The sequence below is a fragment of the Gasterosteus aculeatus genome, chromosome 4, assembly GCF_964276395.1.
Source record: "Gasterosteus aculeatus chromosome 4, fGasAcu3.hap1.1, whole genome shotgun sequence".
Classification (NCBI taxonomy): Eukaryota; Metazoa; Chordata; class Actinopteri; order Perciformes; family Gasterosteidae; genus Gasterosteus; species Gasterosteus aculeatus.
In genome coordinates, this window is record NC_135691.1 from 20,970,791 (window position 1) to 20,997,805 (window position 27,015).

Consider the following 27,015-nt stretch of genomic DNA (forward strand, 5'->3'; position numbering starts at 1 on the left):
TGTCATTTCACATTTTTATTGTTCATCATGATGATCATCAAGTATCACCGATACAAAAAAACATCCCCTTTGTTCGGGTAAAATTACAATTCTGTATGTTCGGCCTGATCCATAGGAAGCAGAGACACTGAGCAGCAAAAACATTGAGCCAGTGCTTCTCCAAGGACAGAGATTCATTTCAAAATCGGGCCGGCGCTGCTGTGCAAAGCCTCTAGCTGGGGACTTGTCTGCTCTGATAGATCCTCTGGACCAAACTCAGCAATACTGCGTGGCTCAATCATGCAAAAGAGGCAAAAAGATTGTTCATCCAGACCAAATACCTGAGATACTAAAAGGTATAGAGGTGTGCTGCCTCTCGACTAAAAAAGTGACGGCTAAACATTTGTGAGGAAAATGAAAGTGAGTGAACCAGGATTTGAAAGAGGGGAGAAACCACCATTGAGCGTCCCTGGCGTGTTCTGGAGGGGCTGCGTGGACCCTTTCGTTCACGAAGCTTGCAGACCCTATCAGGCTGTGGAAAGGTCCAGTTCAAGTAACGTCACACATATAAAACCACAACAAAGGTGGGGTGAAAATGTTTTTGTGATATCCATCATAATGATAGGGCACTATGCGATATCTGCGTGCCATCGTCCGGGTAGAGCTCCACTGCTGTACGAACAAACAAGAGCTACACGGTAACGCGGTAGCATGGGACGACATCTGCACGTGGCTTGTGTGTTACGCCACGCGAGGAAGAGCCACGAGCTTTCCCAAGAATCTTCCTGTGGTGCGCTGACAAAATAACAAGATAATCTTGGTTTGCTTACGTTAAGCCCTAAAAACAGAGTTACTGCTTATTTGTATAATTTCAACCCAGTGTTGGTCAGCAGGAGCCAATCAGCTACAGACACACATCGTTTCTTAGCTTTGTGGAAAAGTTTGTTATGAAGTAGGCAATTAGTTCATTTTTCCCGATGAAGAGTTAACATTGAAACATGAAAATGGATATATAAAGACCACGTTTTCTACAAAAATACAGCTTCAAATAAAGAAAACAAAAAACCACTGTCATACAGCAAGAGGAAAAAAAGAAACTATTACATGTTATGTATATATTTATATACTAAACCAAACTGGACTGCAGAAGACTTGTAATGCAGAATTCCCCAACAACCCACTCACAATGTGTCAGTGTACCATAAAATAAAGATTATTTACAGAGCATATACAAATGTCCAAAAAGACCATGTTTGTAATCCAAAAACATGCAGGTAATATACTATTTCCTTTGAAATATCAATTTCTTTCATGTTTATAGATCCGCTAAGGATCTATAATTGTTATCCACTTTGGCTGGATGTGTTGATGGCAGCTAACGGCTTCGGAGACGAGGTGAAATGAGGTTTTGGTGTTGTGAATTATTCTATCTAAGGCACCAGTATCAGAAGCCATTTTAAGAACGATGCAAAGGCACGATTCTAAAAGAACAATCAATCGCCGCTATTAGTTTTATCAGACTATTATGGGTAGAATAACAGAGTTAAAACTGAAAAAGTGTTACTACGTGATAATCGGTCCACTAAGATTAATAACGTAAGCTTGCTGAAGATGTAGCTGGCACCTCGCTTCATAATTAGCATACAAACATCTAACTGACTGCAGGAATAGAAAAAATAAGGCGTGTTCTCACATTACATTTGGAGAGAGTGAGTGTTTTCTTTGAGACGCTATGGCACAATTTCAAAAAATTTCACTACAATCTTTGCTTGTTGAATTTACAATCGTCTTCAAGCTTGTCTTCTTTAGGTTGAATTTGTTTAACTTTTGAACTGCATTAACCTTTTTCTACACATGTTTGCAAATCATTTATAAAGATAATAACTTTATACTGTATGTGAAGTAACAACTTAATTAGAGTAGCAAGTACTTCTACTACACATCAGAAATGGTGCTCATGAAGCCAGAATGGAAAAGAGACGTATGATATTTCGTACACAAACTAAATTATGTCCGATGCCCTCTTGAATGTTCAGATCCCTCTGATACAGTACGGTGGCCCTGGAGTGCAAAACACAACAGCAAATAGAAACGCACAACGGCAGATGGGAAAACACAACGAAACGAACGTCTTACGGAAAGGGTAGGTCCTTATAGCAGGTAGCAGAGGACGGACGCTTCTGATTGGACGGACTGTCTGTCTTTTAACCCTCTTAATCCGAAGTCTTTCGCCGGCGACAGAAAGTGACATGGATGATTCAAATGACCGTGACTCCTTTAACTATTTGCACAATCAGATTCTGAAAGCTGAGAAATGTATCCGCTCTCTAGATATTCTGGCGATCAATAACTCGGTGGCGGGACTGAGAGGCTGTGATGAGGGGGGGACGTGACGCAGCAGGAGAGCCGCAGCAGAAAGTCGATGGCGATGTTTTACGAGTGTTTCACCATTGTTTTATCAGTGTTTTGTTGTTCAACTATATTCAGGTGTTGTAAATAAAAGGGGGGGGTACCGTATCGTTGTGTAATATCGTTGTGTTTTCCTATTTGCGTTGTGTTTTGCACTTCAGGGCCACCGTAGATACAGTAATACTGAGTGTGCATTAATCATAAGGACTATAGTATGTGTAGACTTTGGCAAAGGTTCTGGTTGTGAACGTGTGGCAGAGCAGCGAACCAACTTTCCTGAAAAAGATTTTACAAAATGTAATCCCATTTTGCGATTTCTTTTTACCATTTTGAAATGAGCGGAAAATAAAGGTGCAGATGTGTTTTCACCAAGCCTATATGTGTGTGTGTGTGTGTGTGTGTGTGTGTGTGTGTGTAAAAACAAAGTGAAACGTAACGCTAGAAGTGCTCCTTGTTTCATGGAGGACGACACACTCCAGCTCTCCTTCAAGTACACAGAGGACAGAGGGACTCGCATTGTCTTTCCAGCCCTGCTGAATCCGCAGTTCACAGATCTGCTTCAAGAGAGCGCTGTACAGTGTGTGTTTGTTCCGTTTCTTCGTAGCTGGAAATATTAAGGAAGATGACAATGATTTCACGCTGCTGTCGCATTAAACCGAGTCGTGTTTCCCGCCTCCCGCATCTCAATTCTCGTGTTTGTGCTTTCCAATCCCGAACTTTTATAGCAACAGCGATCAAAAAATATCAAGAAAACTGAAACCGAGCGAAAGGTTCTCCCTCCGGTCATATTCTCTGAGACGTCTTAACCCGGTGCAGCGCGTCGTGTCCGTATGTATTTATGATTGACATTTGTGATTTGAAGAAGGGAAGAGAAACACTGATGAACCCCGTTCCCGAGATGTTGCACCAGTTTGAGGCGGCCGGGGAACGGGGGGGCAATGTTAGAAGTGATTCTGAGGAGGGAAGAGGGGACTTAGTGACCATCGCTGGAGCCGGAGGGGTTGTGGATCCAGTCCATGACGATGAGTGACAGGCTGCTGATCATGAAGATGACTCCTACGATAAGGAAGATGGTCGCCTGAGATAAGGGAGACATAGGGAGGGAAGTTAATGTGGGATGACCCACAGCGGGGGGAGAGAGGGTCCGTTCAAACTCTACAAGTGGCATTTTGGAAATTTGGGGGTAAATGTGGGGAATGTGACATGATGAGTGTGTTGGTGTGGGTGTCGTCGTTATGCTTACTCCGATCTTCTGCGGGGAGCGGAATGGCACCGACTTCACCAGCCGGATGTAAAAGGCAGCAGGAAGGATGAAGATGAGCATAGTGGCTGCAGAGGAACCTGCAAAGAAAATTGAAATATAAATATTAGATATTGAGGTAATCCTTTGTGATGTTCTTTTTTTTTTGTCTACAGAAAAAACACACATATAAATCCCTGCCATGAGTATTTCTCAATAAATAGTTGTAGACAATGGAGAACAGGTATATTTTGATCCTTTATTTAATGAAAAGGCCTCTGATCTGAAGGTGCTAATAGGGCCCGGAACTCCTTCCTGACTCATTTGTCGTAAATATCACTCATATCTGATGTTTTTCTTGTCTGTAAACCAAATGCTCCTCCCCACATTGTGTGTGTTGTCGTTTTTGTTTTTGGAAAAACAGCATTTACACAGATCCTGTCTACGTCAAAGACTCACCAATGAAGCCGAAGATGTCCCTGATGGTGGGGACAAAGATGACCAACAGGTTGTTGAGGGTCAGGATGCCGGCAGCGATCAGCATGTGGCGAATCCAGCTGAACTCTCGCCCGCTGAATAGCAACGTGGTGATGGAGGAGCGGATCTGGAGTAGGGGCGGGGTATAAAGTTAACCAAAAACTCAGCTGAGATCGTAGAAAACTTAAGAGTTCAATGGAATGTGTTTGGTTTGCCCAATGACAATAATGATGAAACCATAAAATGCAACATAGGATATCTGCTCAGCACTAAACCCAGCATTGTTACCTTTCTGCGTACAAAGAAACAAAGCATTCGGATCAACAACAGTCTGCACGTCTGCTGACTTGAGCCACGGGCTGATTCCCAAACCTGGCCACTGACTGAAGTGTGTCAAGTGCTAAGTGGCAAGTGTGTGTGTGTGTGTGTGTGTGTGTGTGTGTGTGTGTGTGTGTGTGTGTGTGTGTGTGTGTGGACGGAGAGAATCAGGAGATCTCAGCTAAGACGCCGGCCGCTGCTGAGCCACAGGCAGCTTTGTTCCAAGCCTCCAGTGGGTGAAAGGTCGCGTGTATCAGGTAAAAACCAGCGGCTCCGCCGGCTCACAGGCCGCAGGAAAGCCACGGGATTATCTCTCGCAGCGTAATAGTAGCCTGGCATTGCATCAGCCAACAGGGAAAGGAGGGCGGGCTCGCCTGCAGGGGGGAGGTGTGTCTTCACACAAAGCAGCTACTGTCACCTGCAATTTACTTTTTTAATTTAACATTAAGGCAGAGAATCTCTAAGGTGTCACGGCTCTGCCGCTTCCTGTGTCTTCAGTGTCCCCTCTCTATTGTCTATTGTCTGTGTGTGTGTGTGTGTGTGTGTGTGTGTGTGTGTGTGTGGCGTGGGACCGGTTTCCATCAACCTGCACCAGGGCTCATCTCCAGCTCGTCTGTTTCAAACATGGACCAATTCAAATCGAGATATTACTGGACGTTTGCGCAGCAGCGTCACATCAGCTCGTAGGTTGTAAACGTAATCACCGCACAAATCAAGGTCAAAATGACGGCAGTCTGACTGTTATAATAAAGGATGAAGATGGTTTAATTCTGATGTTGGACATTGACTACGGGTGTATGGATATGTGTGTGTGTGTGTGCTTGTGCGTAACCTTTACTGTTTTTATCCGCCTTTCATAACTCAAGCCTCTTACTGACATCGCCGCACGTGGTCGTGTGACTCTGGGCTGACTGAAAGTATCTATTGAATATCGCTCATCTTGTACTAAACATCGGTTTATTCAGGTCCGCTCACGCCACCACGTCTCCCGACCTCCCCTTCGAATCCCCAGCTGTCTCCCCAAATAAAAACATTTCCACCCCTAACCCTCCGCCCCCGTGGTCCGCTCTAGTGCCCCGTCGAAGACCAGACCGTGACATATAGGTCGCTGTGACAACACATTTATTTACAGCTCTGGCTGACACTTGTATGCGGAGGACGTAAATAGAGTTTAGGTGAGAGTAAATTTCTATACGCATGTGCATTCCAGAGCTGCTGCTGGTAGAACACATCACGCTGTCTTTGACCTTTTCAAGTCTGACTTAAGCGCAGGATTTACATCCAGTTATCATGGCGCAGTGGGGGGGGGGGGGGGAAGAAAAAATCACATTAAACCAAATGACCTGTTATGCCTGTGAGAGAGCTTCAGATTGGCTTCTGTGCTTCACTGTTCAGTCACATTAGAAAATGTCTCTGCATTTTAAGCCCAAATTACTTTAGCACAGGACACATTGAACATCATCTAACTGCATCCCTCCTCCTGTTCTACAAACATGCCCAATACTCCCACCAGCTGTTGCATAATCAGGCCCGGTTTGGAAAACTATAGCCTGGATGTGGCATTTCTCTCCATGGCCCCAAACTATTCAGCACCCAACTGTTACCAAGCGCAAAGCCTTTGGAGTTCACCGTGTGATATTTGCAGTCTTTTCGCCCCTAATTCTTCACCTGCTAGTTGTAGGCAGCCAGATCCACCCCGCTGCAACTGGGTGAATCTGGTCTTCAGCCAGCGAGCGATAAACTTGCAACTTCATAGCTATCTTGGCTTGTTGTGTCAAAGCCGAGGACAAAAAAAAAAGATATTTGCGGAAGACGAGGATTATGTTAAATCAGGATTTAGGCTTGAATGGAAGTGTAGAATTGCCGCTGCGAGGGAATGACACTCCATGCAGTACAGTCCCCTTATAAGGAACATCAGAAACACGGAACGCCACATGGAGAGTTCCTTTAAACAGCCGAGCAACGAGAAAGAAACAACCTAAACACTCTGTACAGCACTAATGCCTCTGACCTTGTGGAAAAGATACTCAGTAGAGTTTATTAAACCCACCTAGAACGTTCCTAATATGACATTAAAAGATACACTCAATAATCTTTACCGATTGATATGTCCAAAATGTGAAACCTAAAAATGTGTTGTGACCAAGGTTCATAAACTAGCAGATATAACTAATGAGTATAACTGATCTGCAAAGCTTTGGAATCATAATTACGGTTTAAGAAAGTCTTTTCACAATCTACAAACGCTTCATAAAGGATGAATTAACAGAAAGCCAGAAACCAACATGTCAAAAGAAGCTTTTAACAGTGTCCCTGGAAGGCAAACAACTAGGTTACAATTGTTTGGATTCCTCACAGAAATAATTGCATGTTATTTGAGCATCAAAATGAGTTGTCCAAATGCCAGTCACAAATTCAAGCCAACTGTCGATGTTTAGACTAATGCTAATAATGTAGTTATTACAAACAAGTTTATCTTGTGTAATCAAAACGTTCGTTGCCTATTGCTCCAATCCCTTTTTTCTATAAGATTACATAAATATAAGACCAGACATCAAAGGATAAGCACCAATAGAGAAGAAAGTCAGTTAGTCTCTTGTGATGCTTCAGAGAAAAGTGTTCCAGCTCCTCAAAGAAAGACCTGGACGGAGACTCAAATGCCACTCCGCGGTGGTGGGACATGCAGGTGAGGGTGCTGCTGTTAATCGGCTCGTTTGTAGCCGTCTCGCATGGTTTCAATCTCCAGCTGGAGCCTGAGAACTGGGGCATGTTTGACTCCACATAAAGCCCTTTCATTATGTACTGGATCCTGGCAAAGCCCTGTGCGATCTGGCCTCTGTTAGCGTCTATCCTACACGTGACTGCGCACACACACACACACACACACACACACACACACACACACACACACACACACACACACACACACCTCAGAACTTGCACTCTTCCTCACACACACACCAAATCTCTCTTCTCTAATGGAGACCTTCACCCCCCGGAGCCAGGGACAGACAAAGCCAATGCCAATCTCTGTAGCTGAAGGTACGCAGCATTTCTATCGCAAAATGAAGGTCAGGAGGATTCAAGGCGAGATTCTCAAATGTCAAAGAGAAAGTTGGCACAGTGGACAGAATAGTAGTTTCTTTGGATCTTTGGAGCCTCAGTTGCATCAAAGGTGGTCAATCTATCGACTGCGCTACAGCAACGACTCCCTGCTCTGTCTCAAACATACATTCTACAGAACAGGAACAGACATTTCTGCACAGAATCTATATTCACTTCACAATCCGCATTATTTCACACTGTTTCACATTATTTCACGGTCTCTTTTTTGCAAGAAAAAAAAACAAGCAAAAGACATTTTTTAAACCCAGACTTTTGCATGACTTTGTCTTCTTCTGCATTTACCACAGCTGGTTTGCCACATTCATTGTCAAGCTTGTGTTCCTCAGCAAAATGTGTATCTCTCTGTTATCTCGGTACTCCTCCCTCTCACTCCCCCTTCTGCCTTTCAGTTACATTTGAAACGTATTCATGGTGAGCTGAGATTTAGTGGCAGCTGGATTGTTCTTGCGCAGGAAAAAGGAACAAGCAGACCTTTCATTGTAACTCTGCACGATTACTGTTGAACAGAGAAATTTAGACATTTCTGAAAATCAGTCACTAAATTGCTCCTCACTGTCTTTGGGGCTCAAATGCACACGCAGATAAGTCGCAATTGTGTCTGCATTTAATTGACGTGCACTCGCAGCCCCTCCCCCCTCCTGTCTCACTGGCTCCGCCTCTATATCCATGAAGAGTGGGGTTTTTTCCACTGTCCACTCGGAGCCGGTAAACTTCCACTGCAGAAACAGAGTGATTTCGACCCCCCCCCCCTCCCCCCGGCCCCCCCTCCGCCAAAAACAGCCCACCCCCCGACATCGAAAAAACATTAGTATCTTCCCCGTGTTTGTGGATATGGGGGAGAACGCAAGCACATATAGCTACACAGCTACAGTGAGACAGAATGCGCATGCTCGGAGATGAAATAAACGAATACAGAGAAGCTCAGATAAATGTGTATATTTATATTCTGTAACTATGTATAAATGTGTGCGCGCGCGGTCTTCAGCCACAACATGCAGTCATTGCTGCATCATTCTCTGTCAGCACAGTCCTGTCACCAAATAGGCTTTGCTGCCTCCTGGTGGCCACTTCCTATGCCTGCAGCCATGTCCGATCGATTGACAAATACGCAGATGTTTGTCCTGTCTTTACCGTACATACATTAACGTGTGTTCGTGAGTGTGTGTGTGTCTGTTTATGGGAACTAAAACAGAGTGTGAAAACTTCCTCTGGCCAGTGGCCATTTTTGTTTCCCCCCCCCCCATGTCATACAAGGGCCAAGCTAAAATTAGCCCGTGCACATATATGGGGCGGGAAACAAGAGGAGTGTGCATACGTGTGTCCGAATGAATGCGATGGGGCGACGAGTCGGTAACCCTTTCACCCCAGCTTGAGAGAAAATGGAGAAAAAGACAAAAAAAGAGAAAAGGGGAGAGAGGCTTTACTGTTGAGTGTGTGTCGGAGTAATTGAGAGGCGCGTCCGCTTATGGCCTCAACCTGCGTAGTCTTGCTAAACGTGCCACTGAATGAATGGCCGCTTGGCGTCGGGTGGAACCCGGTGCCCAGATACCTAATTGCTTGGGTGGTGTATGTTTGCGTGCATGCCGACCGTAGAGTGTTTGTGCCTTCTGACGTGAATGAAATGATATCAGCGGCTTCAATTAAAATGCTGAGAGAGATGAAAGAGGACAGCTACACTTTGAGGCATCATTTTCCGCTTAGCCAAACTGCTAACTATAACCCCCTACTCCTAAAGAGTAGGGGGTTATAAAAAGAGTCTTAACAAACTGTGTGTGTGTGTGTGTGTGTGTGTGTGTGTGGGGCTACTCACAGGGAACAACACAATGGGGACAGTCAGAGTGACGGCAGTGAGAACCGCCAGACGCACCAGCAGCAACAAGGTGTCAAACTTATAGACCTTGGTGAAGGTGTGGAGCAACTCTGCCTCCACGTTTTCTGTGTGGGAGGGGAGACGAAGGAAAAAAGTAACACTTGGTGAACAAAAGCGAAAACAGAAGCGATTGGAACAGCCACGTATTGATGGGGGGGAGAATTGAAATGTCAGCGTCAATGTCAAATATCCAGAATCTATCCCTTTCCAACTAAAGCAAGCAGAACAACATCTCTATATGGGTCCAGGTCTCTCCTGCTACTGAGCGCACCCCCCCCCCCCTCCCCAGAGCACAGCTAGGAGCAGCAGTGCAAATGATTGAAAAAATGTGAAATTATGACTTCTCTGCTATTTTCGTACTTAAGTCGCCCAGTTGGCCTGATATGACGCTTCACACAGGGTTGCGGGGGGGCGGAGAACAACCCTGGTCTAGAGTTACTCTGTGACTTCTGCGCAGACTAAGACCAAGGATAGAACCTAAGGATTCTTTGGGCGCACACTACTGCTGCTTTGTGTTGGGTTGCTCTTACCATAGAAGGTGAGGTAGCCAAACAGGGCCGACAGCATGTACATGATGAGCATAGTAAGGATGGACAGGTTGGAGACATTCTGCATCTTTTTCCGGCTGCGACTGTGAAAAAAGACATTTAGTTAGATCACATTGCTTCTAAAATGCATTGGGTTGGGACATGCGGTAAAGGTAATCTTGGAAAACAACTTGCAAATTGAGCTTTTTCTTAACTTTCAAAGCAAAGAGTGCTTTTACTCACTCCTTAAGCTCACTGTAGATAGGCAGGACCTCAGGGTGGCAAACAAAGGCGAAGGCCAGGATGGGTACCGTGTACGCCGTCTGGGGGGGAAAAGATGCAGAAAATGCAGAAGGCTGTTGTGTAAAGCACAGAGGACACTGTCCCTTCTTTTAAATGTAAAATCCCTATAACTGCAACTGGCATGTGATTACAAATAATGCAGAAGAGTCTGGTAGTCAACTGATAATAATCCTACATGTCATATTCCAATCCGGACTCATGACCAAGCTGGCCCGGATACACACACACGCACACACCCTCAAACTAACCCCACCTTTACCAAACATGTCTTGGCTTATTGCTGGTATTCTAGTTGTCAGATGTGCGTGAGTATTCATGTACGCTGTGTCCACATTCTCTTCATTTGACACTTATCCAGACTCAACCCCGGCAGTGCATTAACTTCAATTCAAATGGTAAACTTAACCAAGGGACGAGCCATTACGTAAACTGACACACCCGCTGGGGCTGCATTTCATGACACACACGCTTTTGAACAAATTTGAGATTGACACTCACAAAGAGCTCACGTATGCACGGCATGTTTCTGTGACAGCGCCGCCCGTACCTGGGAGTTGAAGACAAAGTATTTGGGCGTGCACATCTCCTCGGCGTCGGGGTGAGGCTCCATGTGGACGCCCGTGGAGGAGTGAGCGTCGTGGCTGCCTTGCACCGCCGGGGAGACGTCGGCGCGGGAGAAATCCATGTGCAACGTGCTGTTCAGCGGCGGGGAAAGGTGGTGCGAGGCGTTGGTGCTCAGGTTGGACGAGTGGTGGTGAAGGAGGGGAAGAGGGCAGGGCAGCTGGGTCTTCTTGTAAATCACCTGGACAAGACAGATATGACGTCACCAATGGATTACAAAAAGGAAAAGTAAATAGGGTTAGGGTTAGCATTGTGACAGCAGAGTAGATGCTGGCTCTACATTTACAGTCCCAGGTTTCCGGTGTAACACACCGTGGGGTGGCCATATTGGACTGGGTTAAATGGCTGCTAGTTAGCGACCTGCTTCTATTGTGTGGCAAGAACTACATTAACTGAATCTGCAAACATACCAGCGTGTCCTTTAACATCCACAAAGTCCATGCATCTATTGTTATCAGCAAATGTGTGAGGACAAATACCTGGTTTGCCTTGATATTAGGTATTGATGACGTCTACTTACAAGAATTTCAAATGTCTCATGTCTTTTTGGAAATCTTTCAGGGACCCGAACTTACCACACCCAGGAAGAAGATCATGCAGGCGAGGGAGAAGCCGCTGGTGTAGCCCAGGTAGCCTGTAGAGCAGAACCCATTGGTGAGGCTACGGCACCCGACACTGATGTACTTTGTGCAACAGTTTGCTATTCTCACTTTGCACATCTGCTCATCTGTTCTGCTCTAACACTTGTCTCAGATGAGGGTCACGTCCACTTCCAAGTTGGGACCCCCATCCTCAAATAACATCAATCTGATACCAGCGGCATTTGAGATTATACACCCCGGTCACGACCCGTCAGTCTCCTCCCCTGCGGTAGGTGCTACAGAGCACTATAGGGGGACACCCACAAATGCAAATCTAAAGAATGTTCGCTCCAAAATCCTAATTTCTGTGGCCATTTGATCATTAAAACCTCAAACATGTAACTTTGATACTATTTGAGTCTTTATATTTAACTCCTGTGACTCTCAACCACGTGAGCTGACTATGGGCTCCTCTATTGCTGCATTACAAGGTGGTTACAGACAGCTGCGAGAACTCTTGGGAAATATGGCTTCAGATTGCAGAAAGTGACCTAGATCCCACCTCTTAGAAATCAGCGGCAGTATTATGAGTATCTGAATCACAGAGCACATGTCGAAATAGTTGAACAATATTCAATTCAATCGTGCAAAGTGAGTTGTTACCCAGATTTTTGAGCATCGACAAAGGCAGGATGATTCCTATGGACACGATCACCACCAGGTAGTTCCCGTTCATGTACCACTCACTGCAAGAACACACACGGTTAAAAAGAGTTCATATTCTCGACTGTGCACGCTGCACACATTGAAACTCCGAAAGCCGACACACTCACCCAGTGATTTCATCCAAACCCAGAAAGGCTCGGATCACTTGGGGCAGCTCGTACTTCACAATGAAGAGGTAGCTGGATATGGCTGCAGGACATGACAGACGGCATTTAGAATTTGAAGAAGTATTTGAAACAGTACAACCGCATATCTCATGCGGAGATGTACAGGAAAAATAAAATGCCTACCTCCAATATTCTGCATGATAATGGATCCGAACGCTGCGATTTTCCCAGGCCAACCGAATGCTCTCTCTCCCAGCTTCTCATAGATGAGGGAACCTGCCACAATAGACGAGTTGAATTAGTCGTGGATAACACTTCATTAAACCAAACAAAAGCAGAGACAACAGGAGTAACAGGAAATACAAATCAGGTTTTATTTTGAATTTCTTCCTTATATACATTCGCCAATCGAATAATGCTTCAGATGGCCCAAACTGGGAGGGGCATCAATTGTGAAATAATAGTTTTACCAATATTGTCTGTTTGTTTTTTCAACCATAACATTCATATGACAAGCGCAGGTCAAAGTAATGAAATCCATTGGTTTTTCTACTATTCTCAAGCCCCAGGTTCAACATTTTGGCCGTCACCTTCTGGGCTGGTGACTAGTCCCCCGACTGTGGAACCGACTCCAGATGGAACCATAATAAACCACTAAAAGAACTAATGCTATGCTGTATTGTCAAAGACTTGAAACTAGCGATTGGGACCGTGAACTCATGTTTACAATGTTTACTGAGGAAATAAATAAATTCAACGACAGTGTTCCATTTCAATCCCTTTTACAGACCCGTAGATTGGTGATCCATCTGAAGCAGACCCAAAGTACCCACCTCCTTCTTTAGCTGTCATAAGAAGCAGATGCACCGAATACAAAGAGAGGATTGCCACACCGACGAGAAGGATTCTGCACAGAGAGGGAAAGTAAATACATGTCTTAAGTGCAAAATTTAAACTCGAACAATCTGTGCATGAAGTCAGCGTAACAGGGTGGAGACATTCTTTGTGCCGGTGGTGTAGGAAAGGTTTGTGTTACCTCTAGTGACACAAGATGGCAGGAGTGCCTTACTCTTCTCTTTCCTGCTATCACTTTTCAGCAGCAATAGCAACATAGCACAGCATTGACACTAAGCTTCAGCTCATGAGGGGGCCACGCGGCCAGGGCATGGGTAACGGACAGAAGGGGGCTGCTCGGGGGGTGGGTGGACGGGTGTAGGGTGACAGCGCGGTGTCGGATGTTGGAGGGCACCCGTGAGTGCTAATAATGCCTGACGGAGGGGAGGCGCAGGAGATTGAGACACAGGGTGCAGGAGTTCAGACGTTTCTATGTGGCAGAGCTGCTCTGTATTCTGGACGCCTTCCCACAGCAAGCTCGCATGCAGCGACACCAAATGGGTCGCTTTGAAGCGACAAAGTGATGTGGGATTAGAGTGTGTTATGAGGAAATATCACCCTTCAATTTAAACGGCGTTGAACGGCGGGCAAAGAGGGGTTGTGCCTTCATTGCGAATGTTAGAAAGAAGGAATCAACAATGGGGAAGTGTAATTAGCCGGCACGCCAACAAACGAACAGTTGCTTCGATCTGCCGACGGAGTACTCACAAAAAGAGCAAGATGCCGGTGTTTGCCATGGCGTAGGACAGGCCCAGGATGCCGCTGCCCATGATGGCGTTGCTCAAGTTGAACACGGACATCCCGAAGGAGGTGTGGCCGGGATGCTGCTCAAGGAGAAAATGAAGAGGGAAGGAAGAGAGAGATTTAAAGTCTGTCTCTGAAAATAGAAATCTCTTGTCTCAAAACAGACTTTTAGTTGTTGCAGATAGAGACATCTTGGCTACGGGAAGCAAACCCCATAAGCCGTTAATGCCAATGGTCAATACCTTGTAACCCACACAGAAAGACACACCCTCACTTAACCCGTCGCCGTTGTTACTCGTTGCGAAGGTGCGAATTGCCTTTGACAGAATTGACAGAATGCCTTTCATGTCCAGTACGCAGTACATGAATTCCAGTTCCAATGTGTTTGTGTGATTGGTTGCAGAGCACATATTTTCATACTAGCTTCCATTTACTTTCGTAGCTGCTTGCACAGTGACTAACAAGCTCCATCACGTGGCAGGTCGGCCTTTATAACAACTACTTACATATTCCTCATGGTACTCTTCATATTTCTTCTTCTTCATCAGCCCATTGGACAGGAACTTCTGACTTTCTCCGTCCTCGTTGTCGTCCATAAACTGACTGCAGGGACCAATAACGAAAAAAAAAGGGAAAGAAATGAACACGTGCATACGTAGTAAACCATTCACTTTTAGTTTACCAGCTTTTATGTAACTTTTGATGACACATAATGTAATAATTGTGTAGACTTTGTGTTGTTAGTTTTGATCAGTGGATCTATGTCAGAGCTGGTTATTAAAGCTCTGTGTGTTAATGCTCACATTGGGTCACCACACAGACCTTTACTGCAGAAACCGTACTGGTTTCATTGGCTTTCTCTTCCCCTAATGCCAGCCACAAAAGCACTGTCTAGCTTACACAATGTTTAAGAATAAATTTCACAGCGAAAAGGACAAGAGAGCCTAGATGGCAGATGTCGCTGGACATGGCGGTTGCCGACCTGTCAATGGTGCCCTTCTCAGGGTCGATGGGCTCTGTGTAGCGGTCGTCCAGGCTGTCGGTGCTGTCTTCATCGGCCTCCGTGGACACTTTACTCAGCTCCATTCGATCCACTGCTCCCGGCATGCTGGCACGCAACGGTGGGAAGAGGTGGAGAAGAGCGGTTTCCTTTTTAGGGTTCCAACTATTCACAAAGCGGCGATGTGTTGCTTCCTCAACCTCAGCTAGACACAAAACAATCAAGACAACAAAAAAAGACAATAGGGAAATGTTAGCGGGCAGTGACTAAGACAGTTTTATAACGTTTCTTTTCAAATCTCAAACAGTGGCTGCTGGCTCAAGAACAATTGCTGGCACTTATATTCACCACAGCAATGGTAACGCCTGGCTGATAACGAGCGAACGGGTCCGTGTATTTTCTGACCGTATTATCCTCAACGGGGCCCCTCGGCCTTGAATAAAAAATGCTTTTCAGTGAATGGGGCCCGCTAGCCTGCAAATCAGTCCCATTTCCTGGAACCGAGGGACAGCGTATTACGTTAGTTTGAAGAGGAAAGCTGCGGCGTGATGCAAGCTTGGCGCCTCATGCAGCTTTACCAACACAAGGCAGGGTTGAAGTCCTGCCAGCTTTATCGCTATTTCCATTTTTACACCACCGTGATTGAGGGCATATATTCTGTTTATAATGAGTGTTTGTAAAATACAAGCAGAAAAATAAAAATGTCTTCTCTACAATGCTACTAAAATGTTGACGAACGTAGAGATTGCAGGCGGGAGTTCAGTCAATAAACCTTAAAACCATTTTAAGGATGCAATGAGTTCAAGAGGTAGTCGGACGACAACCCAACAGCACTGCACAGGGAAACACACATTTCCCGTCAATAGCATTCATTTACTCGGACAAAAGACATTCAACAAACCCTGTAGGATTTGTTCATGCTACTAACGATCCAAAATGGTTCACAGTGCTGTTCTTCACTTACACAAATACTCTTCGATGGGTAAGAGGGACAGAAATGCTACTCAGTAACATGCGACCCAGGAAAAGCACAAACCATAGCAACACAAACACAACCACGGAGATGTCAGGCGAGAAAACCGTCGAACCCAAATTTTCCCTTTGTTTGTAAGTATTTATGGCAGCAAATGGGTGGTGTCAATCCCTGTGGAATGCCACTCTAAGTTTAAGTGCAAATATCAGGCTCTTAAGAACTAAACCAGTCGGCAGAGTCTCATTGTATAGAAGTCTTGTAAGTCATGTCATGCAATTAATTATTTAGTGAACAGCGTCGTCTTATCTGTCTTGTTGTCCATTGTCTAACTGTCTGCTTCTATGCACCAATCGCCAAGTCAAATTCCTTGTATGTCTGCCATATTTTGGTAATAAATGTTTCCTGATTCCTGACGATGAGTTTCGAGTATTGTCTTTATTTTTACTTTACTTAGTTCGAGCTGGGTATGCTTAGCACAGCGTTGTCCGGTCTGGGAGTTGTAACCTTTTCACTGGGGGTTTGCCGTTCATGAAAGTTAATTGTAATGTTTTGGGTGGATAAAGAAAATTGTATTCAGATTTTGGTTCCGCTTGAAGCCAAGATGGCATCAGACAAAACCCACGGTGGTGGTGATGACCAAAATGCTAAACTGAGGCCTACAAAACTATTGTTAGCAAAACAACAGGTGGGGTCACTGTGAATCCACTTACTTGTTATAAACAGTTTATAGGCTAAATGTGTCTCCATCAGATAATCGCTGACTTACTTTGTCTGGCATTTGGCGCCTAAACGGTAGGTGACCAGTTACAGCAGAAATACCTACGACAACGGCACTATGAAAGTGGTGAAAGTAAATCAGAACTGTGGATATCCAAAGGAAAGAGTTGAAAGATACTGTCGGGATCTCCGATCCCCCCGAGTCGATTGATGAGAAGGATCCAGCACATACGCAGAAAGTATATATTTTACGCTACCAATTCATTGTTATTTATTAACACAGAAGTTACTTAAATCATAGGTTATATTGGGACTTTTTTTTTTTAAGTCGGATTGTTTAAACTTCATCTTTTAAATATGAATATGATAAGCTAGGTCATATCTTACAAACCTCTGATCGGTCTGAACTGGTCTATAAAGTCTCAAAGTCTTCAGCGATGTAGCGACATGTTTTACTATGAAGTAGTAAAGTACCTCTAAACTGTGCACAAGAGGTTGTGTTCTTCTGACTGTTTTTCCTGAGTCACTACTTAAAAAAACTGCTAGTAAAAATAAGCAATGAGCGCTTGTTATGTAACAGCTTCAACGGAAGAAAGTGGTTTAGTATCTTTCCATCACCATGTGTTTTCAGTCAACACACAACCATGCATCCACAGAGAGCTTTCCATTGTATAACAAGCCGCAATCAATGTTAGAGGGGTTAAAAATGTCCACCTGTCTGATTCAGCTTGTCCCACAGAAGTCGGCATTCAGTCACGATACCTTTGAGCTGACGGTGCCAAAGCGGGCTCCATTACCGCTAACGGCCACATCGCACAGGGCCAGTAAACCTAATCTCTCTCTGTCATTCTCTGATGTGTGGCAAGACAGAAGTGGGCAACGGTTCTCACTTTCCATTGCAAGGAGGACAAACCTGTCCGACTTGGTCAACATCTCCCGGGGTTACAATGATAACATTACAAAAGCACACCTTCGGTAGCTTGCCCGCAGAGGCCCTCCAACCCCCGACACCAGATCTGTGGATCTGAAATGGCCTGCAGGGAACACCTACAAGTAGTGTGCAAATTAAATCTGGAGTGGGCACATTTACATTGAATTGAATCCCCCCAAAACAAAGGACACATATCTGCCAGACAGCTGTAGAATGAGACTTTAGGCTATTTGCATACGGGACAAAATCCACAAACATGCTAATGTCACAGCTGGAGAGCAAGCAACCAATAAGCCTGCTGAGATGAGCGATACCTATGCTAATACTGTTTCCAGAAGCAGGCATGTCTGATCACCTCTGAAGGAAGACTGAGCGCTCGAATTTCACTGTGTCCTCGGGTGTCTTTGGAGGCCTCTAAAACGTGTTCATAGCTGCATTTTAATGCTTTAAAGTGTGTGCAGGGACACACAATTAAGATTCAAGTGGTTCACGGCACAACTGCCTTGAACATGATGCATCTAAATGTTGCATTTAAAAGTTGTTCTAATAGGCTGTCACGGATTGAACAGCAGAAGCAAACAGTACAAAAGTGAGAATACAAAACACATGCAAAACAACCAAAACCACCACCAATCCTTCTGCCTGTTGTTAGCAGCTTCAGCAAGAATAATAAGACAGCAGGGAACAACTGGAAGTTTCAACATGTTTAAGTAAGAAGAGCATTCAAATTCCTGTAGTTACTGTGTGGTAGCAGCAAACAGTCAGAAACTGGAAAACTGGAATTTACAGCAAATCAGTGTTTTTTCAAACTTGTGCATCATTTCAAAATAAAATCTTTTTTTTCTTTGAGAAGAAATATTGGATCACTTCTTCCAACAAAGTTCATAAATCTCACGTCTTCCCTCTGAAAACACTGCAAACACACTTGCACATCCTAAATCCAAACAAATTCTTGCATCAGCCAAACCTGAGAAAAATTCCTTCGAGCATTGCGTACTACAGTAACTTTGGTCTACTTCACTTGGAACAGTCTAGGCGAATGTGTGCAACTCAAACACGCCCTGCTGCAACTACAGACGTCAAGACAATGCTTTGCTCCAACAACAATAGCTTGGATAAGATTTATTTCCTTGACAACAAGTGTATTGCTATTTTTGTAATGTTGGTAACCTTATTTACACACAGTATGAATCATACTTGTCAAGCGCAGCGGGTATACTCACTTAATCAAAAGTTCCGTAAAAGAGGTTCCTGGATTGTTTCTTTTATTTTTCAACAGCTGATATGAAGGTGAATGGGTAAGACGCTGCAGCTTTTAAACAGGTGAGGGAGCAGGCTTTTAAAATGGAGGAGGGAGGGCCTGTCGCGCCCAATGAGAACACAGTTCCCCAGGCCCCACCTCATTCGTGTACCCTCACAACACTTTACAACGTTGTACTTCTATCTTTCTGAGGACACTAACTGACATAACGTATTCCACGACCCATTGACTCGGCTTCGACTTAGATCTACCCTAAACCTCATTAGGCTAGCTACACAAGTACACATGCACACACAAATGTGGTTGTCCGCCTGAACCACAATGAGCAATTCCACTCAGTAATAGACGGAAAAACCCTGTTTAATACCCACATAACTACCCACTTTTATACTGGTGCAAAATCCTACTGGCCAAACTCTCAGACTCAATGAGCGACACGGGCGAGGTCGGAGAGAGCGGCTAGCTGGCCGCGGGTGGACTGATGTCACATACACGCACAATCCACCCGCTTGACACGATGCTTTCGTCACTGCACCGTCACGACAGTACCCCCACAAAAAAAAAAAAAAACACACACAACTATTTGGACACGCAACTGCACAGGCTGGGTAGGCTGTGTCGCCGGCCGACCAATCAGGGGACAGGTCCTGGGATGTCGCCATGCCCAAGGTTATGTTCATGTCAGGGATGAGGTTTTATCTCCACTCTGAAAGTAGCCTTTCTGTTGTAAGTTTTGTGCAATACTGCACTGTTTGAGTCGTCCAAATCCTTGTTGACTTTATTCATTATTAATTCAACATAGAGTATATCACATTGCAATGGAGAAGTGTCCATCACTGCCAAACCGAGTTGCAAGCGATAAATACCTGAAACTCCTGTTTTGGTGAGAATGCACAGCGATTGTTTCTTTTCCCACAAAGCTCAATATTAGTGGGTTTTCTTGTCCAGTGGGAGATGGGGCTTAAGTAAGGGGGTACAACTTGAGTGTACTCAACAGAGAAATAGTATTTTGTCTTGTTGTGAATTCAACTAAGTAGCTGATTATTCATCTTTCCTACCCCCAATCTAGCAATCTAGTAATGTGGCTATTGGTAAAACCAGAAAAAAGGAAGGCATTAGAAAGCTGACACTTTGTATACAGCGATCATCATAGAAAACAGGTAACAGGTAAGTGAATGGCAGAGAAAGTCAATCTCCCACAAAATAACAAACTTGCTACCACGGTCCAAACCGCAGCTGCAGGGACATTCCTTAAATGGCATCACAGTTCTCAAAGTGTGTGTGGGGGGGCCACAAAAATATGCACACACACACACACACACACACACACACCCTCAGCCAATCACCTATGAATACAACGCTGTCTCTGAGCCAATCCGACAACATACCAAACAGTGACGGGCTTGACTTGGGGGGTTGAGCAGGTCACAAATGTCCTAATGCAGCAGAGCCAGCTTTAGAAGTGACTGAGCTCAGTGTTTGAGGTCAACCATATGATGAAAACAATGGGAGAGGTTAAAACGGTTGGTCTAAGTCTTTTGTTGCTGTGTTGGAAACTGACAACATATCTTTATTGTATTGTGTTTGGGATTGAGACTTGATTTTTGTTCGCGATAAAAGGAGGGCCATTGAGTTTACCAGACAGATACAAGTTGCTAATGGCCATAAAAATACAAAATAAACATTTATTGGTGTGTATATATATGTGCACACATATAAACGTATCTCCCTTTGATAAGACTATTTCTGAGTCTACAATGTAAATATTGGTTCATTTTATTTTTGTGTAATATATAATGTGGAGTCAATAAAATTAATATGAATAAATAAATTTTTTATTTTAGTTGGACATTTTTTTGAAGATGCCTGAGCTTTATTTTCTATCATTCTTATAAGAAATGAGAGAGAAAATAATTGTTCGTTAGTTGCATTTTTATGATAGGAATATTTTATGAATTATGCAAGAATGATCATGAATGAGTATTTTTTTTAGAGCAGGGATTTGGGCAGTCTGTATGGTTGGTCTTTGACTCTTTGAATTAAAAGGGCTTAGTGTGGTAAATCGGGACATGATGAATTAGGATAAATTAGGTGTTTATGCAGCTGAATAATGCAGGTATGTACGTTGTATGATACGGGTCGCTCCAACAGAGCACACCCTGAAAACTCCCTTATTCACTGAGCAATCTGAACAGTCAATTCCAACTCGACATGTATGAAAGTTCTTTCCGTTTTTTCTGAAGCTTTCCAGTAAATGTTATTCAAATTTCACACAACCTCCTTGTAATAAGTATTTTTGTTAAATGTATTTGTCTATCCACTCACTGCAGAAGCTAGCCAGGATGATTAAACTTTTTTTCTTAAGTTCACTAGTTGCTCAACATAACTTCAGTGTGGGGAGGAAGTGTCTTTCGCTTTTTTTGACACAGGATTTTTACAAGTGGGGTAACATTATGAGATGAGATAACATTATTTACCCTTTTCCCACTAAAACAGTGCGCAGTTCAGCTGCATTATTTACCTCGGTTTACCCTTTTTAACTCGAGGACATAAGATAAAAATACGGTTCAACATATTGAGTTATTGACTTTGGCTAAATCAACATTAAATGAGTGTGGTCATTTTTTTGAAGGACCATTATGAGGAGTGCTGACGTCAACATAAGGGCCTACAGGGATGTTCCGGGGTTATTAACCTCCACTTGTGTTACCATAACATCTCTGCCGTGACGCCTTGCACTACAACTTGTACCCTCTGCTTGTTGGAATGATGAATCTGTCCCGACACAAACCTGCATCACGCTTGTGTCTTTGTTGTGCAGCAGACAGCCCCAACAGCTCTGACAGTATTAAGCTGGAATTTAAAGGCCTCTAAATTAAGCAAATGACCAGATGACAACCAACATATAACACAGGACTATCGGAAAATGGTATGAAGTGGGGTACGGTAAGGACGAGTGTTCATTCAATTACAATATTTAAATATTGTTTTTTCATTTTTATGGAGAACGGTGGCCTCTTTAAGAATTTCACAGGTCAGAGGCAAAATATTTTTGCACCCTCTTTTTAAAATCTATCAGCACTATTCACTTGTTTATGCGACTGCTGTATAATGTAACATACATCTCACAACATTAAATCAGTATCGTTAGAAATGTGTCTGTTGTTCAATTGTTTTTCCTCCAGTCAATCTAGACAGGGTGAGTTCATTTAAAAAAAACAACACCAAATTAATCTATCAAAAATGTCAATACCAGCAGAACTAAACTCAGTATTGACTCCCCAACATCATGCTGCTGTGTCCTTGTAGAGGAGGTGGATCATCAGTTAATGGGATGAGTTTCTCAAAATCACAAACCTTCTCTGACCTGAATCTTAAATTCCTGCATTCCTTTCTGCAAGAGGCAAATAATAGCCTTGTATATCTGCTGATATAACAAAAATACTAGCAGTTAAACTGGAATTCAGTTTCGGCAATATTGATTCAACCCCACCCTCATATGGCCAACGGTGGAGTCGCAAAAATACAACCACATTAAACCAGAACTGAGAACCACACATCTGTGCTGAACTACAAGATCCACTCGGTGCTTCCACTTGGGAGGAATCTGTCATCTGTGGCTTGCTGACACAACTCCATTGTCCTTTCTGCAGCTTGTTTACTCATCTCTCCTGTTGGACACATGTGGACCATGTCATAGTTCACTATTAAAATCTGGATTCAGAAAATTCCAGTCATTTCTTTTTTTAATTAAGGTTTAAGTTGGAAAACATTTCCATTTGAATCCCGATGTTTTGTTTCACTCTACACGTAATCACCCCATGCATTAGTTTAGCAAATTTGATATAACAAGGAGAGTCTGATATTTCTCATAAAGTACTCTGATGTCGAACCACTTGCTTATGTTTTGCTGCATATTTCTGACTCTCTATCTGAAGACTCTGAGCCCCCACTTGTGCACAAATTGGGAGAAAGCTAATACAAATTCAAACGTTCAATACATGACGTGATATTTGAGTCTGGACCAAAGACTAGAAGAGCCAACGACCCAGCTACGATTTATGGATGTACAAAGGCTGAGCAGAAGAATTCAGACTGCAGTACTCTCTGAGCCGGTAGGACCACCCTCGTGTTGTCTTGTCTCGCACAAACATGTTTTATCTGGCCTGGATCTAGAATGGACATCTTACTGTTCCGAGCATGAGCAACTTTCGTAATGGGCATATCTACAACAATAACCATACATACATGGAAGGTGCAGTGCAGGCCTTTCCAAGACATCCAATGAAGCACAAAACCTATCAAGGCCAATTTTAGTTATTGCAGTGAGGAGAACTATAACTATTGTCTTTTTGTAATCTTCAAATCCTTTGGAAAAGTTGTGGAAAGCAGACAAAACAAATCGCGGTGGACTGAATCAGGAGTTTCTATGCTGAATCTTGTGAAATAAATCTCACTACGGTCTGAGCCAATGACAAACCAAACAGTCCTCCCGACTTCAATAAACAGCAGGCCCTTGGTAAACACCATACTGGCCCTTTGTACAAGAGCCTGGTGTCCTGACCTTGTTTGTCGACTCGTTCCTGCAGAGTTGTGCTTCGTTCGTCTTATCAGTCAGAATTGATCTGCCTGCTCACGATGACGTCAGCATCCTGCTTTGTGACAATATTTTTCAACGCTTCAAAACTTTTCAAACACAAGGTTTTGTAGTGTGGCAGAACAATTTAGGGGAAGATGATGTGTCTGCAATTTCAAAATTGTGGCAGGCCCTATTGTGAGTTAAATACAATTACTTTCAGTGCTGCCCTTAAAGGAGCACTAAAATGTCCCACAGGTCATTTGTTCGCAAAAGCACCTATTTAGATGACCTGAATTTATTTTTGACCAGAGGAAAGTTCTGTCTGTGCCCTATTTTTCCAGCATGTGTCCACCAGCAAAACGCCGCTCTCGGTGTACTTCGAGAGCACACAGACGCTGCTTTTGTCAAAACATTTTGGTTGCCTGGACCGGGAACCTGGGGACAGATCTCTCATTGGAACAGCACAGTCACAGTATCGTTTGCCCCACGCTGAACACTAGCCAACTTAAACAGAACATGACAAACAGGACATTGTACATTTACAGGTTTATAAGTGAAGTACAGATGGGGTAATAGACAGAACTAATGGGACTGCTTATCTAAAGTGTCTACGTCCAATACAAAATATCGTACAAGGTGTCTGCCTGTAAACCTAAAAAAGACACTGGAGGTACACTTTTAACACGTTTTGTGGATCGTTCTGTCAGCTTCTCTCTGGTGGTAATTAGTTCTGAAATGCCACCATGTTTGAAGACGGTAATGACATCACCTCCCACTTCCTGACCCCTCCCCAGGGTACGATTTTATCAATTGACCTCTCGTCACCAATGCCGTTTCAGCGGACTGACACGATAAAAATAAAGACACGCCTCACCGCCAGCGAGCTTGTTCTGCCGATTCGCTCAAGTTAAAATCTAAATAAAAAGTACGATGTTGTGTTGCAACGTCATCAGACTCATGATAATAATAATAATATGATTGTTGAAAAGTTTATAGGATGTTCAGCGACACTGAACCCTCGTAGCTGACTTCTGACTGCCACCTGGAGGTTGATTAAAAAAAGGGAGCAAATAGAGTTTTTGGTAATCCCCGATTGTGTTTTTTGTTTACCGCCGATACTAATTGATGATTGATGATCTATATTGTTGTTTGAATATATCAGCTGGTCTGCAAGGCAAAAGACTAATATTATTTTTTCCACCTTCCCAAAAGAAATGTTTCAATTCCTTTGAATTCAGCATTAAAAACATAATAATATAACAATAAAATTACTACAAATGAAAATGAATTTTTGGGGGATTTCTCAATGGTTATCTTCAATATATATTTAGGAAATAAAAGATTGTGTATTTGTTATTGGACAAATCTTGTACACAGTAGTTTCAAAGCTCTCTAATATCAATTTGTGTTGCTGTGCAGAAATCTATTTCAAACAACTGGATGATTAAAAGTACAACACTATATTTTATGAGATTACATCATAATAATGTTATAATTTACACTTGCCCGATACTGTTCAAGGAACAGAGCCTGAGGGACACACGATCCGTTAGCCACGTTATCAGTTCTTCTGTCAATTAAACATTTTACGTATTACATTGTAATGTAATTATCAGAGATTGGCAACTAGAAAACGAAATTACAGGAAATGATATTCCAATTACATATTTTATTGCGTATTGGCACATAAGTGTGTAAATACTGAGCGGTTCACACACACGTGCCAAGCCTTGAAGGGCGTTCGGATTAACAGTGATCTGTTACACTTCTACCTTTGATCAATGCCGTTGTTTCGTGATCGCAATGCACATTCCATGCCATTGACTTATGTAAAAATAGACCGCGTTTTATGCTCAACACTGTGTGCCAACCTCTCAGATTTCAATTGAATGCGTGGAAAGCGTGTTGGCGGCCAAATGCTTTCCTTGCGTGAGTGACATTCACTTCTTTTGAAAACTGACTTGGCATCTGACTCAACTGCTCGTTTGTTCATCCACACTCTAAGTTAGCAAGCACCAGCTTCAAGCTCCGGTCAAGTGTCATTCATGTCCCTCAAAACAGCCACGAGGAGCTGTGATTGGGTGCACACCTGAACTGGCCTTTGCCCTCACCTGCAGCTTTGCAGAGTCACACAGGGGCTCTGTTTTAGAGTGTAACATTAAAAGGCCCTCCATTTATATCCATTAAGTTTGCTTTATTGGTCTCAAGGACTTCTACTCAGCCTGCTGACTACAGATATAATTATCCTGTTTGTTTTGGACGGACCATTCTGGAGTTTCAGAATATAACCCCAACGGTGTCATGGTGATGCCATTGGGGTTACCTTCAGCTCATTTTACATCCAAAGCCACCGCTACAAACTTAAGTGACAGAGTTTGACAGATGTAGCCGTGTTACGGTCAGGGAGGGTCTAATGAAAACCCCCAACCAGGTGCATTATGGGAAATGTAGGATCCGTACCAAGTCAGTATTACTCAGCTTTGGCTTTTTCAACTTTGACCGTTCTCTTGACTTCTGTCTTTATGGAGCTCCATACTAAATAGCCAGAGTGAGCCTTTAAAGTTTAAACTAAACGGATATGGTAAAAATAAATAAGATAATATTACAGATTACTTTTAAAGTTTAATTAACTGCATTAAACCGTATTTACTTCATCCTCTATTTTGGGTGATTGCAGTCCATCCATTTCATTAGATAGTTTATTCTGTTATTTCATTTTTTTCCAGCCCTAATGACACTTTTCTTTGAGGGACCCTTTTCCGTACATGTGCATGCATGCAGCCTTTACTACATCGGTTCCTCGAGCCTTTACGGAGGCAGTGAAGCACCGGGTTATTAGTACAACTGGACATCATTTAAAAAACACATTACTCAATCAGTCGTTACTGATGTGTAGAGAAGGACCCAATCGAGCAGAGCGGATGCAAAATTGCATGAGCACAGAACAACAGGGCTTCGCGGAGACATTCTACTGTAAACACGCCGGGACCAGATCACAACACAGCGGCAGAAAAGACGCGGTGCGCCTTTGTGTGCTTTCTGTCAGCAAGAAAGGCGCACACCACAACAGCGCGAAAAGCGAGAGTGTCCGATCCAGATGTGCGCCCTATTTCACCAGTTACCCGGTCGGGTACGCGAGCTTCGGACATTGAAATAGACACCGTGCAACCGAAATAACTGCGCGAAATGTCGCGCGGCGACTATCGCTGCTTCGACGACTTCAGGCAACACCGCGGAGGAAGAGCTCCACGCGGCGCTGCTGCCTCTGCAAACACGCGGTAGTTCAGTGGGGGTTTAATGCACAAATGAGAAGCAAAGAGACGAACAAAAACTCCAACCCCCCCAGAATCCGACATGTTTTTAGTTGTCTTATCCTGTCAGAACTCAGTGAGCAGCCAGAAGAACATGGTTGTGTTTAAAGGGTACCATCAGATCGCAGGGTTGGGGTGTAAAGAAGTAATACAAAGTAAAGGATTTTAGCGGTGTCAGTTCTGGGGAGGAGGAGAAGGAGGTAGAGGGGGGGGGGCTCACCTAGTGTTTCGGTGCGGCGGACAGCTGTGGCGGGCGGAGAAGAGGACTAGTGGAGACGAGAGTTGGAGACCCTTCCCATTTAACAAGCGAAGAGACGGAGT

At 43.7% G+C, this 27,015-nt stretch overlaps 1 protein-coding gene and 1 long non-coding RNA gene across 3 annotated transcripts; one reads left to right on the plus strand and one right to left on the minus strand.

The window, feature by feature from the left end:
- slc38a4 (solute carrier family 38 member 4) lies at positions 1–27,015 on the minus strand. Of its 2 annotated transcripts, none has more exons than XM_078100987.1 (16): positions 26,915–27,015; positions 14,905–15,127; positions 14,429–14,525; positions 13,887–14,002; positions 13,118–13,191; positions 12,468–12,560; positions 12,285–12,366; positions 12,115–12,197; positions 11,446–11,504; positions 10,797–11,051; positions 10,190–10,269; positions 9,950–10,050; positions 9,360–9,484; positions 4,088–4,232; positions 3,632–3,729; positions 1–3,466 (listed from the first exon to the last, which is right to left on the minus strand). In XM_078100987.1, exons 2-16 carry the CDS (start codon positions 15,027–15,029, stop codon positions 3,362–3,364), a joined length of 1,638 nt encoding a protein of 545 aa, XP_077957113.1. In that variant the 5' UTR covers positions 15,030–15,127; positions 26,915–27,015; the 3' UTR covers positions 1–3,361. The 2 variants fall into 2 exon arrangements, with proteins under 2 accessions (XP_077957113.1, XP_040029993.2); XM_040174059.2 differs by lacking the exon at positions 26,915–27,015 and having other exon boundaries at positions 10,797–10,889; positions 10,920–11,051; positions 14,905–15,040.
- Positions 11,624–15,891, plus strand: LOC144406171 (uncharacterized). Its single transcript, XR_013467370.1, has 2 exons — positions 11,624–11,740; positions 13,073–15,891. It is a non-coding gene; the product is annotated as an uncharacterized LOC144406171 (long non-coding RNA).